A 17,746-nucleotide genomic window follows, 5' to 3' on the forward strand; every position below is an offset into this window, starting at 1 on the left:
AGTTTTTGGCCATGAGGACTCTGATGGGACGCTTTTTACTTCAATTTACAGCCATTTTGGAAGAGCTTTCTATTACAAAAAGGGATTTCTATTGAAAAATTCTCAAAATTACGTTTCTGAAATTACAAACTATATTTAGCTGAACCTGAATAGTAGTTACCCTTTTTAAATCAGTATCAATTGGCAGTTTTTGGTGGCTATGGGCTGAGGTATGTTCTTTACTAGATTACAGTTGCAACTACAACTAGGATTTGGTAGCTAAAACTTAAACGTTTATTTGTAGATTCATATTTGGCAATGCTGCATTAGAATTTCCATTAGTATTAAGAGACAATGCTCAATTTGCGCGTCTGCGGTTAAAAAAAAGTAAAATAGACCAATCTTTATGAATTTTCTAATACCATATATTAAATTAGTTGACAAAGCATCAAAATTTGTATATTTGTTACTATCAAACTGCTAAAACCTATAAATATTATAATATTTTATAATATTCAGACGTTATGTTGAGACTATAATTCACTATTCACCAATTCACTATTCACCAATTCAACCAGTTCATTTTTCAAGGAAACCTGGTTTTTTCATTAGTTTCATCACTTAATGAATCAATAGATGGCTCTGATAGTACATAATCCATAGTTCCAAGTTCAGGTATCTCAAATGTAGATGACTCTTCAGATATATTTTAAATTTGCAAGTTGTGTTGATGGTAGTAGAGGGTTCCACTAAAATAGAAGATGAACTGTACCAATCATCTTCTTCGCCCCAGTCAGAAGAGGCAAATCCAGGATTGGTTTTGTTGACTTTACTTTCATTATCGGAAATTCTATTCTCCAACATGAATAACTAAAAAAGAAGTTTTGAAAATATAGATAAATATAAATTACGGAAATTATGATAAAATACATAGATTATGAATATGAAAATCTTTAAAAAATCATCCAGAGGGATAAATCTATGAAAATATCAGCAAAATTTCTTATGCACATATCTTCTCAAAGAATGTTTCAAATACTAGGAAAAATTACTGTTAACATTTTATGCTATGTATTTCCTTACTTATTTCTTCTTTTTTTGTTGGGGTCCTAGACGTACCACCCGCTCTTTGAAAATTCTCCCATGTGCAAAATAGAACAGCCAAAAAGAAAATATGACAAAAACGATGAAGAAAGGAAGGAATTTTGGAGCATTTTACCTATATTCCAAAACACAGGCAGAATGTATGGTGAAGAACATCAAATAGCATTTATTTTTGCATTTTCATTTATTTTAATTCCTTTATTGTGTTTTGGGGGGTGAGTTATCATAGCAGGGTAAAATTGGGGTTAAAGAAAATAATTGGAAAATACGTAATTAGTGGCAGCTACAGAAGGGTTTCCCAATAATGAAACTGCAGAGACATGAAAGACTGAGAGTAAGAAGTACAAGTAATTACTTCCTGTGGACTTGATCTGGTCCCAGCCAGAGGCTTCATTGGCCAAAACGTTTGAGGGCAGGGGCAATAGATTTTTTCAACTGGCTGGTTATTTTTACCAACTGACTTGGCTCATATTATTATTCAAATTACTTATTTAAATAGAAAAAAACATGCATCCTCATCTGTGAGATGAGGATGCACAGATGCGTGACTCATCTGTGAGAACGCGACAGCTCCTTCTGAAAGAAAAGAACAGTTTGCAAGGTAGTGGTGTCTTCATTTCTAAGTCACTCAAAGAACCTAGACAGACTTCTCTACATGGTCTAGTGGAGGGGAAATACTTACCAAGCTTTCTGATGGTAAATTGATTATTGTTCAAGAGGCATCTCAAGTTAATGCTTTCCATCAGTCAATTACAGCCCATCCAAGCCCCTCCCAGGACTGAAATAAATTTTTTTTTTGCTCTGTTTTGTTACTTCATTGTATAATTTAATGGTTTTTCTTGTGCTAGCATTTATGTTGCTTTACACTACTCATTTCAGTGGGCTGCTTAAACCATTGATACTTCTTTCTTCCAGTTGCTTCTTTTTTGTTTTTCCCTTTCCTTTGTTTTGTTTTTTCCTCTGTCCTTGTATTTGTTTGTTATAATTTTTTTCCTTGAACTTTTTAGTTTGTTATTGTTCTTTGTTTTTGCAGATGTTTTTTCCTTTTGTTTCCTATATATTTTACTTTTAAAGTTTCAATCCACCCTCTGCTACTTCAGCCTGCTTGTATGGATATTGTGTTCATTTGTCAGGATACTGTATGCATTTGTTATGTGTGATAAATCTCAGTGATTTTTGTTTCCTTTTGAATTCTTCTATTCTTAATTCAGTAATCTTTGATCAACCAAGTAGTGCTGGTAAACAATACACACACGAATTTGACCCTCTCCTTGAATCTATGGCTAATTCTAGTTGCAGTTATCACACTACTATTGATTATTGTGATAAAATCATGACCCCACTATCTGTAAGTAGTAGTTTTAATGTATTTTGTCTGAATGTTCGTGGGATCGCCCTTTTGATGTATTAGGCTTAAAAGAAACATGGTTATCAGATAGTGAAAATTTAACAGCTTAGGATATGCATGGTTATATTGCTGTTAATGGCCCTACAGTGGTAACAAAGTGCTCAGAGGGTATTATATATATAAATATATATATATATATATATATATATATATATATATATATATATATATATATATATATATATATATATATATATATATATATATATATATATATGAGGTCTCCGTTACCGTGTAACGGAGACCTCAAATGCACTTCTTGCAACGGACCTCATGTCTACTTCAGCCTAAGATGCCCTAAATTGAGAGAGATTCTGGGAAACAAAAATAATCAGTGAATAGATCTCTTAAAGTTTTCAGTCTGAATATCAATGGTTGTCGCAACAAAAGAGAAGACATAGATGATCTCCTTCAAATTTATGACGTGCTATTTATCCAGGAGCATATGCTTCCTGGGATGAGTATAAACTTCCTGAACAGATCCCGCTCACACGTTGTCTTTGTAGAGCTGGCGAGATCTACGGCAGCGCGTCCGTCCAGAGGCTTGGCAATATACGCTAGGAAAGAACTTTTGGCTAAGCCGACTATTAGAAGCAGTAGTCTGTTGCACGTCTCTATTGAGGGAATTGAGTTCATCAACACATACATGCCTACTAACTACAACAATACTGTCTTTCTGACAAAGTTCTCAACAGCAGCAGATGCCCTAAGACACCATTTGGAGTCTCTTGAGCTTTGTGGGTGCAAGTGGCTAATTGCCGGGGACCTCAACTGTGACCCATACAAGGACCATATTCTATCCGATATTTTTCTGAATTGCCTCCCCACCACTTTTAAGATTTGGCCAAAGTCCCTGGATTTTACGTACACCCATACTAGTGGTCATACCTCCAATATTCACCACGTACTTTCATGTACATCCATTTCTAGTCTTCCAGTTACAATTTGCACTGATAATCCGATTAGTGACCATTCCGGACTTTCGTTTCAGAGGCAACCAACACAGAGCACTATTTACGCTTGTTCCAGAAAGTGGGTCAACAAGCAAAATTGGGAGAAATGCCATATTCCCCTTTACGTCGCCACTGTTGTTTCGGTCCTAAGTTGCATCAAAGTTCCAATTCATCTACTCTGCTCTGGCCCTTCCAAAGTCACAGCCATGGTTGATTTTTAACTCTTACAACCATCAAGTAATCCAGGCTCTGAAAGTGGCCAAAGCGAAAGCGGTTCCTAAAAGGCAAGCCAATATTAGGATAGATAAACAGATGTGGTCCAAATCCACTGAACTCCAGTCGGCAAAACGACATACAAAAGCCTGGTTAAACATTTGGATTGCTTGTGGAAGACCGCTATGCGGGACTGTATTCAAGCGGAAACTGAGTACAAAACATAAATCTAAATCTTAAATGGAGAGATACCGAATTATCGGACGATGGTTCACAGGAAATAAAAAAAATCGTGGCTAAGGCTAATCAGACAAGATGATCGTCCATCTAGTAGTTCTCTGACACTACATGATTCGCACTCTTACTATACTTTGATGTATGGAGATGAGAATCTTACTATAACCAATCAATATGAAATGAAAGTTTCCAGCTGGCTTGCACGTTTCTCAGGGCAGCATTGCGTTGTTCCTATTTGCCTTTTGAAAGTTCCTATTGAAATTATTGAAAAGTACTTTCCAAAGCAAAGAATAGGATGGACAGAGATGGTCTTTCAATAAAACACCTCAAGTACTTACCTGAAAGCCAAATTCTAGTGATTGCCATGTATATTTATAAACGAATTTTTCAATTTGACACCAACAACAATTTTTCTCCTGTTGTGTATTAAACTACTGGAATAGTATCTCAGAATTGCACTTCCATTAATTGTACTCGTTTTCTTCCTTTCTTGTGCAATCAAATAAAATCTTTGATAATAATCAAACTGGAAAGCAATTAGCCTTTAAGAACGCTTTACGTAAAATGAAATTGTGAAATGCCATTTAGACTTGTGTTTTTTATTCAGTTACCCTTTCACCGTTACTAAGAATAAGAAAGGGTCGTCCAATTTTAGTTTTGTGTTTTTATTTTAAGGTTTGGTTTTTATATTTTTATCAGTTTTATTCTGCACTGAGGACGGTCAAGCGGAAGTCTTGACCGAAATATTTGCCTAATTTTTCAATTTTTTTCACTGGCTGTTAATTGTCCTCGTTTTCTTCCTTTCTTTGCGATTTTATGTTTTATCATGATTAGCCAGTGTGGTCTCAGAAATTATTTAATGCTGGAAGTGCATTAGCCCTCATTAACTTAGAGGTTAAAATTGCATCACCACTATTTCTCCTGTATACAAGAGTTGGTAGTTTCAGCTTTGCTAGTCTTGCAGGGTAGGAAAGTTCCTGCATGCCAGATATCACTTTGGTGGCATGTCTATGCACATCTTCCAACACTTTTATGTCTTTTTTGAAATAAGGGGAGGCTAGAGACATTCCAACTTCAAGCTTAGGATGAACAAGTTCCTTATACAAAAGACTCATGACTTTAGGGGAACAAGTGGAAAGAGTGTGCTTAATCCGCCCCATGGTTGAATTAGCACCAGCAGCAGACTTCTAGGCATGAGTGCTGAATTTAATTTATTATCAATAGTGATTCCAAGACCTTACTCAGTATTTACAGAGTAGAGTGGGAGTCCTGAGAGACAATAAGATCAATAAGGATTCAATTTGCCAAGGTGAATGCCATGGTACTTGACAATATTAAATTTAGCCAAGCCCCAGACCTTTGATCAAGCAGTCCAAGATTATTATGTTGAAGGGTATGATCTTCACAGGACAAGGCTGGTCCAATGAGCTTCAGGTTGTCAGCATAGAGCGTTAGTTTATTGCTGATAGTGGAAATATCATCATTAATGAAGATTTTAAAAAATGTAGGGCCCAAAACACTACCCTAAGGAACTCCACTCAAAACATGCTTTGATGGGGATAGAATACAACTGCCAGAGTCCTAAAATAACTGAACATATTGAGATTGCATATAAAGATAATCAAGGATCCAGAGCAGAGACTTCTCTTCAAGCTCAATAGCACATAATTTGATTGCAAGTTGCTTGTGACAAACTTTGTCAAAAGCTTTAGAGAAGTAAGAAGATTCATGTCTAGGCACCCTTGCATCAAGCAACTTAGTGATATGGTCATATGATTCAAGGAGATTGGTATCAATGGATCTTCCAGAACAAAAGCCGTGCTATGAGCTGTGCAAGAGATTATTTACTTCAAGATGTCTAATAAATGCAGAATTGATTATTCTTTCAAGAACCTTAACAACTGCTAATGTTATGCTGATAGGTTGGTAGTTGTCAGCAAGGTCCTTTCTACCTTTCTTAGATATTGGAATGATATGGGCAGTTTCCCAATCCAGAGGTAGTCTGGAAAGATTTAATGATATCTTGAACAGTAAGGAAAGAGGTTGACACAAGACTGTTTGACATTCTTGGAGGATACAAGGATGAATGTATTCTGGCCCAGCTGATTTATTCAATTTGAGTGACATAAGTTCCTTTAGAACTATTGAATCAATAATCAGAATAGGTTCCATAGTATGTGGTACATCATAAATTTGGGAAAACAGTACTGAATTGGAGGAGAAAACAGAAGCAAATTGTTAGTTGAAAATTTCAACTATCAACTCAGGATAGCAACTAGTTGACTATTGTAAAAGATATCAGCAAAAGTGTGTCTTCTGCAACATTTTTGAGAGGCATAATGCCAGAAAGATTTAGGATTATCACTAACATCCTCAGCTAATTGTTCCTCAAACCTTCTCTTCAGCTACTTGATATGGTTGGTTGTTTGGTTATGAACAGTTGATAATTTTCTGAGGTTTTCTTTTTCCTGTAACAATTCAATGCTTAATTTTTTCTATTAATTGACTTACTTGTTTCTTTAGTTAAAAAAGGTAGAATTTTGACCTGTTTAGTCCCCAAAAAATCTGGTGCATGACTTTGTGGAATGCAAAATTAGTTTTCACATTAGACCAACTCTCTTTAATATCATTGTTGGTAAGCTGTTCCCAATTGCAATTGGCAAGTTTTTCAGAGACTAGTTTGTAATTGACATATTTTTGCTGTTTGGAAGAGGGTTGTTTAGTAGGCAAACATAACTCTTAAATAATTAAAACATGGTCACTATTACCAATTGGTATAGTTATTACATTCCTAATAAGAAGGTCAGGATTACTGTAAATAACCAGATCAAGAGTGTTGGAAACTTGCCCTTCCCTTAAACAAGTTGGTTGTGATATTGTTTGACAGAGGGAATTATGAGAGGGCAGACAAAAAAGGAGAATCTCTAGTGGAAAAAAATTGGATCCATCAATCCAAATCTAGATTTCAGGAAGGTTAAACTCCTGCAGAAGGACAAGATCATAACTTGCAAAATTGGACATCACATGTCATAACATAGCAGCCAAATTAGATTCAGAGTCCAAAACACAGGGGGCACTGAGGCTTTTATAAGCAACACCTACAAAAATTGAGATTGTTTTATTGTGTATTTTTATTGAAATACTCAATTCCATCAGTAATAAGAAAATTAAAATGAATGAGACTAACCTTTAGTCCATCTCTTATATATAGACCCTCTTTCTCCATCTTAAAATGGAGTGTTAATCTAATAGAGGTTAATGCAATCTATATGTCTGGTAGCAGCTCTTTGGGTTCAAGGCAGTGGAATAGCCTGAAGCAGGGGCAATGTTTTGGGCCCCAATAATTTGGAGAAAAAATTTAAAATTGGTATTGCTGATAAGGAGACATGTTAAGAAAACAATTCTTACTTTAAAATATGGATCCTAGTTAACACATTATCCAAGGGGAGAACCTTTATCATCAAGTCTTTCTTCTAAAAATCCTTTCTTTTTCCAGCTTAAAAAAAAAACAATAAACCTCCATGCTAAGACGCAATGCGTAAATCTTTTGAAATTGCTGCTACAAATTGCCAAATAAGTTGTTCTATAGATAGCATTCATCCTGGTCATTGTTAATTCCATTTTTTTACTTAGCAGTGGCAGAAATAAAAAAAAATATTAATACAACAGTAGCAAAAATACAAAATATTGCTATAAATATACATATACATACAGAGTATATACCCAGAGTATATATACAGAGTATTTAGTATAGCTTAGGTTTTTATATCCATTTCCTTTCTTTTCAATTCCATGCATATTTTGTATTTTTGCCACTGCTCATTAAAAAAAGGTATTTTTGCAACTGCTCATTAAAAAAAAATGGAATTAAAAATGACTGGGATGAATGCTATCTACAGAACAACTTATTTGGCAATTCATAGCAGCAATTTCAAAAGATTTATGCATTGCATCTTAGCATGGAGGTTTATTGTAATTTTTTACAATAATTTATTATTGTAAAAAATAATTTTTTACAATAATTGTAAAATATTTTACAATAATTTATTGTAAGCTGGAAAAAGAAGGATTTTTAGAGCAAAGACTTGATGATAAAGGTTCTCCCCTTGGCTAATATGTTAACTAGGATCATTATGCATATTTTAAAGTAAGAATTAATTTCTTAACTTGTCTCCTTGTCAACAGTACCAATTCTAAATTTATACACAAATTATCATATAACCCATGCCTTTTGACTATCTAGATATGGACACCACTTGCCCCCCCCCCATAATAAAAATCCTGGAGCTATAGAACTGGCCTGGAGTATATTTTGAGTTCAATAATCTTTGCAAGGGTGTGGCAAGCCATGCTTTTAACTGAGGGTGCTAGTTAGCAAACAAGGTGGTAAGAAGAGAGTAAGCCTAATTTTGATACTTCTTCTTCTTTATTAATTTGTTATTCTTATTAAGGTGTGCATCCACAGAAGGGGGGGAGAGGGGAAAAGGGTCTTTAGCCTCTTACCTATCAATAAAAAAATTCTGTTTTAAAATCTGATTTAATCTGCTTGGTTTAATCATTTATTCCTTAGCCTCTACTCAAAACTTGTGTTCAAAAAGCTAAAATAAACTTAAAGAAATGCCTTAAAATACCATTTTTCTAAGACATTTTTAATGTTTTCTGTTGGCTGGCCCAGAGACCCTAGTTGGCCCCCCTCATAATTATTTTCTGACTGCACCATTGTTCTTCGTCCATGAAAATTATGGGCTTTTGGGTTGTAACTAGCCTATTTAAACTCTTCCTTGAACCTTCTATACCTTGTATTTTATAATGTTGACTTCAGTTTTCTTTTATTACTTCATTTTTCACTGCATTTTCTTTTTTATTTGTATAACAACCTTTTCATTCTGTTAAGAGCCTAGCAAAAGTGGGTCAGTCTTGTGTCAAAACAAAACAATGAATTTTGGAGAGAAAATAAGACAAAGGTAAGTTTAGACAATAAGTTAGGAAAGGGAGAGCAAAATCCAAATCTTTATTTTACTAATTCTCCTCTAATCTTATTCAAACCAATAGTCTCTGACAGCTCTTAGCAGCTGATTTCAGAATCAACTACTCCTAAAATAATAGTCATGTTCCACACACTCTGCCGAATCGAATGAGATATCAATGAATTGAGGGGTTTTTCCGCCATCCAATTGTTAGCTAACAATGTTAGCTAACCCAAATTTGTTTGGACAGTGGAAACAGAATTGTTAGCTAACAGAAATAGTTAATTAACAATTCGCAGAAACATGATATTGAGCAGGACCTTCAAAGAAAAATTCTGACCACGGTATTGTTGCTGTGAGCTAACTTGAGCTTGATAAAACCCAATTAACACCAAAGCTTAGAAATTAAATTAATAGAATATTTCAAAGTGTTCATATATTATAGAAAAAAATATATAACTATTAATGCCAGCAAATAAAACAAAGGCACTAAACATTTTATTATTTGGCAAAGTACATTGAATTTAGGTGAAAGTTAAAATGCCAGTGCTTAAGCTTTCCTAAAGTAACTGTTTAGTGCATTTACCTAAATTATCCCATGTATGGAGGAAGTGGATCAACCTAGTAAAAAATATAATTTGATTGCATAAGTGAAATCGTTAGATTTTTGATCATATCAAATTGCTATGACTACGTGACAATCTCGTTGTTTTTCTATTTTTTTCAACGGAAGAATTGATTTTTTTTTTTCAATGAGATTACCAGAAAAGATATTTCTAATAAACTAAAACGGGAAAGGAAAAAAAAATAGCAGCAGTCCTCGATTCTCTATCAATATTGTGAACATAAAAAGTACCCATCTTGCTTATTTTTGAATATTTTGCTTTAAATTCCCCAACAATTTCCTTCAACAAGCATTCGATTTGTTAGAGAAATCTTCTGACAGTGTTAGCTAACAATTTCTAGTTGGACGGCGGAAAAACGATTGTTGGGAAAAATGTTAGTTAACAATTTTCTGTTGGACGGCGGAAAAACCTCTTTGATAGATGACAACATTGATGGAATAACTTGAATGGTTTGTTACATGGATCCTAGCTCTACTTTTTATATCGAAAGAAACGAGCCTATTCCAGTTCCCAATCAGTCCACCTATCGTCTACTGCGATGAAAGGCTCATATCTAAATGTCCTTAGCTTTTTTAAGGATATAGCTACGGATAATCAAACACATTCAGGAAATCTTTTAAAACTTTCAGACTTGCCTTCGTTCCTCTGCTGCTACTACTACTAAAAACTCAGCGCAGAACCAAGCCGCTTGAGGCCAAAACACAAATACACGATCTTTCTCAATCACAATCTATTCAAAGCCTCCGCTTTTACACCCTCTCACGAAGTTCCCATTTTCTTTGAATTTTTCTTTATGACACCTTCCCACCCCAAACGAGGACCACCTGCTTTCCGTTTAGCCTTAGGCGATTGACCGGAATGGACAATCTGTCATATTTCATCCACAGAACATACCCTAGCCATCTCAACTTTTCTTTCATAGTAACCATAGAAAGTGGGATTGAAGCCACATTTTTCGTACAGCCTATTGTTTGAAATACGGTCAGTCAGCCAAGTACCCAAAACAATTCGTAAGCAATTTCGGACTAACAATTTAATAGCTATGCCATCGTACTTACAATTTAATAAGTATATATTTACAAGATATTGACCTCTTTTAGACTCTATTGGCCCTGTTACTAGCCAAATTTATTTCCACAATCAAACAATTAATATTTTATATATATATATATATATATATATTTTATATTTATATATATATATATATATATATATATATATATATATATATATATATATATATATATATATATATATATATATATATATATATATATATATATATATATATATATATATATATATATATATATATATATATATATATATATATTTATATATATATATATATATATATATATATATATATATATATATATATATATATATATATATATATATATATATATATATATATATATTTATTTATTTTTTTTTTTGGCGACATTTTGATATACAATAAATGATGATTTTGTCAAATTTTAATCAATCATTTTTTTTAATTTAGCCTGATAATGTTTGGGAGACAGGGGGGGGGGGGTAGTGATGGTGGTAATCGAGATTTTGTCCCGGGTGCAAAAGAGCCCAGAACTGCCACTGAACGCAAATCAGCTATGACTAAATGTAACATAACTTAATGTGTATATTTGTTTTTCTGAGCCTAAATAAATTATCGACGTTAACTAATATATTATTAGTCATTATTACGACTCTCTCTTTTAAATTATTAGTTTCCTTGAAAAAAGTTCCTTAGAGAACCATCATGGGTACCTGTAAGAGGGGTAGGGGGAGGGGTTCAGGCCCCATCTCCTATTATGGCTGAATGTCACCGCCTTATATTTTTGTTTTTAGATTTCTATTATACAGCAATGGAAGCTCCAACTAGACCGGGAAGCCCCCCCTAAAATTCAGCCAATGGGTGCTCAAGATAATCATTGATATAGGTCTCGGGTGTATGTTTTCATTTTCAACCTATATTCCTCTTTTGCATACATTATGAAAGCACCGTCCGTGTGAGGTCATCAAACAGTTCATGGTAACGAACTCTAAGCAAGACGCGACCCGGCTCAATGGTAACTGAAACTCTAAAAACGGAATTTTGACACCAATAGATACATCAAAGGAATTGGATTTATATACTGATTTTAAACATATAAGCTTCATCTAGTTTAGTCTTTACCATCAAAAGTTACGAGCCTGAAAAAATATGCCTTATTTTCGGAAAAAGAAGGAAACACCCCATAAAGGTCATAGAATGTTAATGAAAATCACACCATTAGATTCAGCGTATCAGAGAACCTTACAGTAGAGGTTTGAAGCTCAAAGCTGCAAAAATGGGGAATTATGTATATTTACCACTCACGGATTCGTGTTTATTTGTTTTTTCTTTTCCCAAAGGGTGATTGTATGGACCCAGTGGTCTTAGAAGGTTGCAAGAGAGCTCATTCAAACGGAAATTAAAAGTTGTAGTGCCATTCTTAACTGACCAAAGGAATTGTAGGGCAACTAGGGTCACTTTTTACAAAAAAAACAGTACTGGTTAAGAAAGCGGTAAACACGCAATAAGTGAAGTTTCGTTAATGCTAATGAAACAAAACAAAATAGGATGAAAATATAATAGTTTAGAAGCAAATTTGGGCTATATATTTGCACATTAGGGGGCGATGGGGGTAAATCATAACATATATTAAATACGGGTGCTGTTGTATTAGCTGGAACCCACGCGATATATTATATAGGGAAGATGCTTAAGAAACTAGTCAAACGGGTTTCTTTCAATAGAGAATTGGATTGCAAACCGTGGTTTGTCATTGCGTTTACAATATTCAATCTTTTGTTTTTAGGGGTCTAGGGGGGAAAAGGTACATAGGTCAGGTTACGTATTTAATATCTACTATACTTTACCCCCCCCCCTTTAACCCCCTAATGTGCAACTGATTCATAAAATCACATAAGTGTAACACTGCATGTGTAGTTGAGTGACTTTTGCGGAAGCCAAACTGAGTATCACTAAGGATACCATGATAGGTCGAATACTGGTAGAGTCGTCGACGAAAAACTTTTTCAAGTACTTTTGAGAAAAGGGGAAGGATGGAGATTGGCCTCCAGTTCCCAATATCAGATCTCGAGCCCTCTTTTTGAAGGCGAAAAACCTTGGCTGTTTTGAGGGGTCCAGGAAAGATTCCCGTTTCTAGCGACAAATTTATTATATGAACAATACAAGGCAGAAGGTAAACCAAAACTGACTTAAAAGCTCGGAGGTTCATTCCATCTATCCCCGCTGAATTGGAGCTCATGCTTCCAACAATTTTAAGTAGTTCATCACAGGTACACCTCTCAAACTCAAAGGCTAATCTGTCCCCTCTATCATCTTGCAACTCATACTCACAGGAGGAGTATCATGGAGTGTAGTCCCATCTACCTCTAATGAGAGAGGTTCGCAACTGCTCTTCTTTGATATTATCTCCCCGATGATTTTCCAGGTTTCTTTTGAGTTACCTTCTGTCTCGGTAAATTTCTTTTCAAAATAATCCCTTTTTGCTCTTCTTCTAAGAGAGTTTGCCTTGTTACGGGCTCTACTGAATTCTTCAAGATCATCACCTTTTACTGTCCTAAGGTACTGTTCATAAAGATGATTCCTGTTTTCTATTTCCTGAACAATTTCAACTTTCATCCAAGGTTTCCGTGGTATATCCTTCCTATCCTTAACGATTTTTAGAGGACATGTTTTTTCGTAAATGGGTTTTATAATTGAGCAGAATGTGCAGTACGTATCATTTACATCACCCGATGTTTCAAAAACAGGATCCCAGCTAAGTTTACTCAGTTCCTCCGCAAATTTATCTAAATTAGCCTTTTTCAGTTGCCTCACTTTCCCTTTCTTTGATTTGTTTCTAGATTTCTGTATGCAAGTAATCCTTGCGATAACTGGGAGATGATCAGATCCGGGATAAATACCCACATCAGCATAACTGGTAATTAGCAACTTAGAGCTGAGAAAAAAGTTATCTATAAAAGTAGCTGAATGAGTAGAAATCCTTGTAGGTGCGCACGCTAAAGGGTAAAGATCATTAGCAACCATGTAATTAAAAAAATCTAAATCCTCACCATTTAAATCTAGCAAGTAAAAATTAAAATCTCCTATGAAGATAAAATCTAAACCACCACGGGACATACCAGGCATTAACAGATCAAAATCTTCAATAAATTCGTCTAAGCGAGTGCTAGGCAAAGTCCAGGCAAATAATTATTTTGTTCTGTTCAGTTTATAATTCAACACAAAAACTCTCGATCTTTCCCTCAATCCAAACAATCAAATCATCTCTTATAGAATTAAATAAAAAAAACAAGTTTTTTAAACTGAAAGTAAGGAGCGACATTAAAACTTAAAACGAACAGAAATTATTCCGTATACGAAAGGGGCTGTCCCCTCCTCAACGCCTCGCTCTTTACGCTAAAGTTTTTTATTGTTTTAAAAAATAAAGTTGTGAGACAGAGTCAAACTTTAGCGTAAAGAGCGAGGCGTTGAGGAGGGGAAAGCCCCTTTCATATACGGAATAATTTCTGTTCGTTTTAAGTTTTAATGTCGCTCCTTACTTTCAGTTTAAAAAACTTGTTTTTTTTTATTTAATTTCTGATCGTTTTTTAGTTAATGCTGCTTTTATTTGCATAAAAATTTTAATTTTCTTTTGCTAAATGGATGTCTTTACAAATTAACTTACGTAACTAACTTCTATATTCCTATATTTTTCTTCTGGCAAAAAATACAAAGTTGCAGATTTTTGCAGATATGAGCTTGAAACCTATGTAATAGGGTTTTCTGATATGCTGAATCTGACGGTGTGATTTTCATTACAATTCTTTCACTTGTAGGGGATGTTTTCCCCCTCTTTAAAAAATCGAGTAAATTTTCTCAGGCTCGTAGCCTTTGATGAGTAATACTAAACTTAATAAAATTTATATATTTAAGATCAGCATTATAAACACATTCTTTTGATACATTTAATGACATCAAAATTTCGTTTTTAAAAGTTTCGATTACTATTGAGCCGTATCGCTTGTTTTTTTTTTTTTTGTTTTATAGTACGTATATGCTATTACTTATACGAAGGGGTTCTCCCCTTACTCAATACCAAGTTCTTTACGTTAAAAGTTAAACAAAATTTTGATTCAGAAACCCCTGAAACACCAAGGCCGTTTAATTCAAATATATAGTTCTTTTGAAAGCACTAAAAAAAAAACTGTAGTTTAAGTAGCGAGGTATTGACCTGGGGGAGAACCCCCTCACGTACGTTATAATTTCTGTTCGTTTTAGGTTCTAATATTCCTTCTTAGATTTCAGTTGAAAAAACTTGTTTTTTTTATTTAACTTCTGATAGTTTCTTAAATAATGCTTGGAAATCCGGCGCCCCCTTCCTAGACAGGTCCCTTACCCCAAAGAAACATCCTCCACGTAAATATTCTCCAGAGTAACCCCCTCCTCTAGCCCCCCCCCCCCTCCAGAAAAAATCCTTCCTGAAAATGGTTGTATACTTCCCAATAACCAATAAATAATGCTGGCAAGTCCGGCGCCCCCTTCATGGCAATTTCCCTTCCCCCATGAAAACTTCCTTCATGGAAAGATCCTTCCATATAGCCCCCGACCCTCTCCTTCCCCCACCTACCAGAAAAATCTCCTCTGAAAAAGTCTGTAGCCTATACTTCCCAATAACCAATACTATATGTTAACATTGAGTAAAGTTCATAACTTTCAGCCCTCCCCCTGGGGACTTTGGGGGATCAAGTCATCCTAAAAGACATTTTTATCATATTTTCGACCATGCTGAACAAAATGGCTATCTCAAAATCTTGATCGGGTGACTTTGGGAAAAAAATAAGCGTGGGAAGGGGCCTAGTTGCCCTCCATTTTTTTTGGTCACTTAAAAAGTGGACTAGAACTTTTAATTTCCGTTCCAACTAGCCCTCCCACGATATTCTAGGACCATTGGGTCGATACGAATACCCCTGGGAAAAAAAAAACAAAAAAAAACAAACAAACAAATAAACACGCATCTGTAATATTTCTTATTGAAAAAAATGGAAAGGTCAACAATTTTATAGATAGGAGCTTGCAACCTCTACTGTAGGGTTATCTGATACGCTGAATATGATGGTGTGATTTTCATTAAGGTTCTATAACTTTTAGGGGGTCTTTCCCCCTTTTTTTGAAAATCAGTCAAATTTTCTCAGGCGCTTAACTTTTGATGGGTAGGACTAAACTCGATGAAAGTTATATATTTGAAATCAGCATTGAAACCTGATTCTTTTGATGTATCTATTGGTATCAAAAACCCGTTTTCTAGAGTTTCGGTTACCATTGAGCCGGGTCACTCCTTACTTACAGTTCGTTACCACGAACTGTTTGAAAATTCAAGTTTATTTTTACCAAAAATCCTAAGCCGCGACGATTCAGAGACTTTCTATTTTTTACCTCCAACGAATAACCCGGAAAAACAATGACGAGAGATACTGGTCTTTACTAATAAATGTTTCACAAACAGCAATTAAATCAATTTTCTATGAAGAGTCTTCAATAAATTGCAGAACATCAAGACACCCAGTAGTCAAGTGGCAATTCCACGAACATAAACAAAGAGAGTCATGCCGTAAAATCTTCGAGGGCACAATATAAGTACTTTTCTGCAGCGGTTTTAAACTAGCAAATTGTATATTCTCATCTTGCCCAATCCGGGCATCTAAAATATCGTCAATCCGGAAACAATTATTCATGTGTGTCTTCAGACACGTGCCGGTAATTATCACACATCAAAATCAACAATTCTCAAAAAAAATAATAATATTAATGAAGAAACAGCGTAACAAGGGAACAAACAATACAGAACAACGCAAAAGATCATAATAAATAAACACAAAGGAGAAATATGCATTATTCCCGAAATATATGGATTCACTGAAATAGGGAGAGCCGAAATGCAATACACACAAACAACTGAACATCTATCAGGACGTACCTGACTAAAAACGGATTTTTCGCGTAGCATTTTCACCAGGAAAACAAGCAAAAATTCGGCCCTTATCTGTCCACACATTCTTAACCCCAATTTTATCCCTCACATCTTCCAATATCGACTTTTTTCGCTTCGTAAACACCTAGGCTGGCGAGCCTCGACTTAAGATGATAAATCTGAATTGCACTTTCTCTGATTGCGAACTGCACAATCACTGGCGGTACAACTGGGGTGCTTGAACTAGAAAGGTTAGCAAGCTTGAACCGATTGACACTCCTGATCTGGTTCACGGAAAATTCAACCAAACCCATCTGTTTGTTTACAATACTTAGTATAGAAGAGTTCAGATCAACACCAGGTTTTTGTTTTGCACCCAGGAAAACCAGATTTTCAAACAGTGAATCCTGCTTTAAGTCATCAGCATCCGGTTCAACGCTTACACGTGATTCAATATACACAATCTGGCTTTTCAGACCTTTTAACAGCTTTTCAGTTCTTGCAAATTTGGGATTGTATTCAATGCTAATAGCATCATACACCTCACTCACAATCATTTCTGCCCTAAGAGACTGCTTACTACTCTGTCCACTTTTTTCATTTACTTTTTTCTGAATCTCTGTTAACATACTATTTTTTGTCCGCAGTAGCTCATCTTCAGTAGCATCGAATTTTTCAAAGAAATTGGCAACAGTGTTAACCCCTGGAATTGCACTATTGTGTGATTTTGGGATGTCTTCTAAATAAATATCGGAAAAGCATTATAATTCCCCGAATGTTAACGGAACCTTCTTTTCTTTCGACAGTTTCGCTGTAACCGCATGCTGATCGTAGTCTAAAAGATAAGACTGTAAAACCATCTATAGATCGTGTGTTCCGTAACAACATACTCTAAACTGATACAACTTATTCCTTGCAGTTGATTTGCTGATACTAATAATACGAACAGGCCATGGTGGATATCGAGCAAACTTCGCCAGTACCAAATCTCCTACTCGGAAAGACATATTATCGGAAATATAATATTATCCGAATCAAAATATTCAATTTAAAACTTAAAGTCTCAAAAACTAACTATGACTAATAGAATTCAAGATTAATTCAGTAGATCCTATGCTTAAATTAATCACTTGCTTGTCCAGATTAAAAAGAAACAACCATTAACTGTTCTTTCCTTTTTTCCTTTTTTTTTTACCAATGTCTATTTCTTTTGCGAAAGATAAATAATTTTCTAAATTTACGAGATAAGAATGTG

At 34.8% G+C, this 17,746-nt stretch overlaps 1 protein-coding gene across 6 annotated transcripts in view; it reads right to left on the reverse strand.

The window, feature by feature from the left end:
- Positions 1–546: 546 nt before the first annotated feature.
- LOC148945093 (uncharacterized) overlaps positions 547–17,746 on the reverse strand; it is a 49,589-nt gene continuing 32,389 nt past the window's right edge. Inside the window, exons 1-2 of one of the 6 annotated variants that reach the window (XR_016142774.1) lie at positions 8,955–9,012; positions 547–849 (exon numbers count right to left, since the gene is read on the reverse strand). Coding sequence is in view for 2 of the 6 variants with exons in the window: in XM_089099610.1 (XP_088955736.1) it covers positions 601–849; positions 7,082–7,120 (288 nt within the window). In the remaining 4 variants the exon portion in view is untranslated. The other 5 variants (XR_016142776.1, XR_016142775.1, XR_016142773.1 and 2 more) reach the window with 5 other exon arrangements.

This window comes from Artemia sp. Qi Xiang Cuo, chromosome 13 (genome assembly GCF_049724085.1).
Source record: "Artemia sp. Qi Xiang Cuo chromosome 13, ASM4972408v1, whole genome shotgun sequence".
Classification (NCBI taxonomy): domain Eukaryota; kingdom Metazoa; phylum Arthropoda; class Branchiopoda; order Anostraca; family Artemiidae; genus Artemia; species Artemia sp. Qi Xiang Cuo.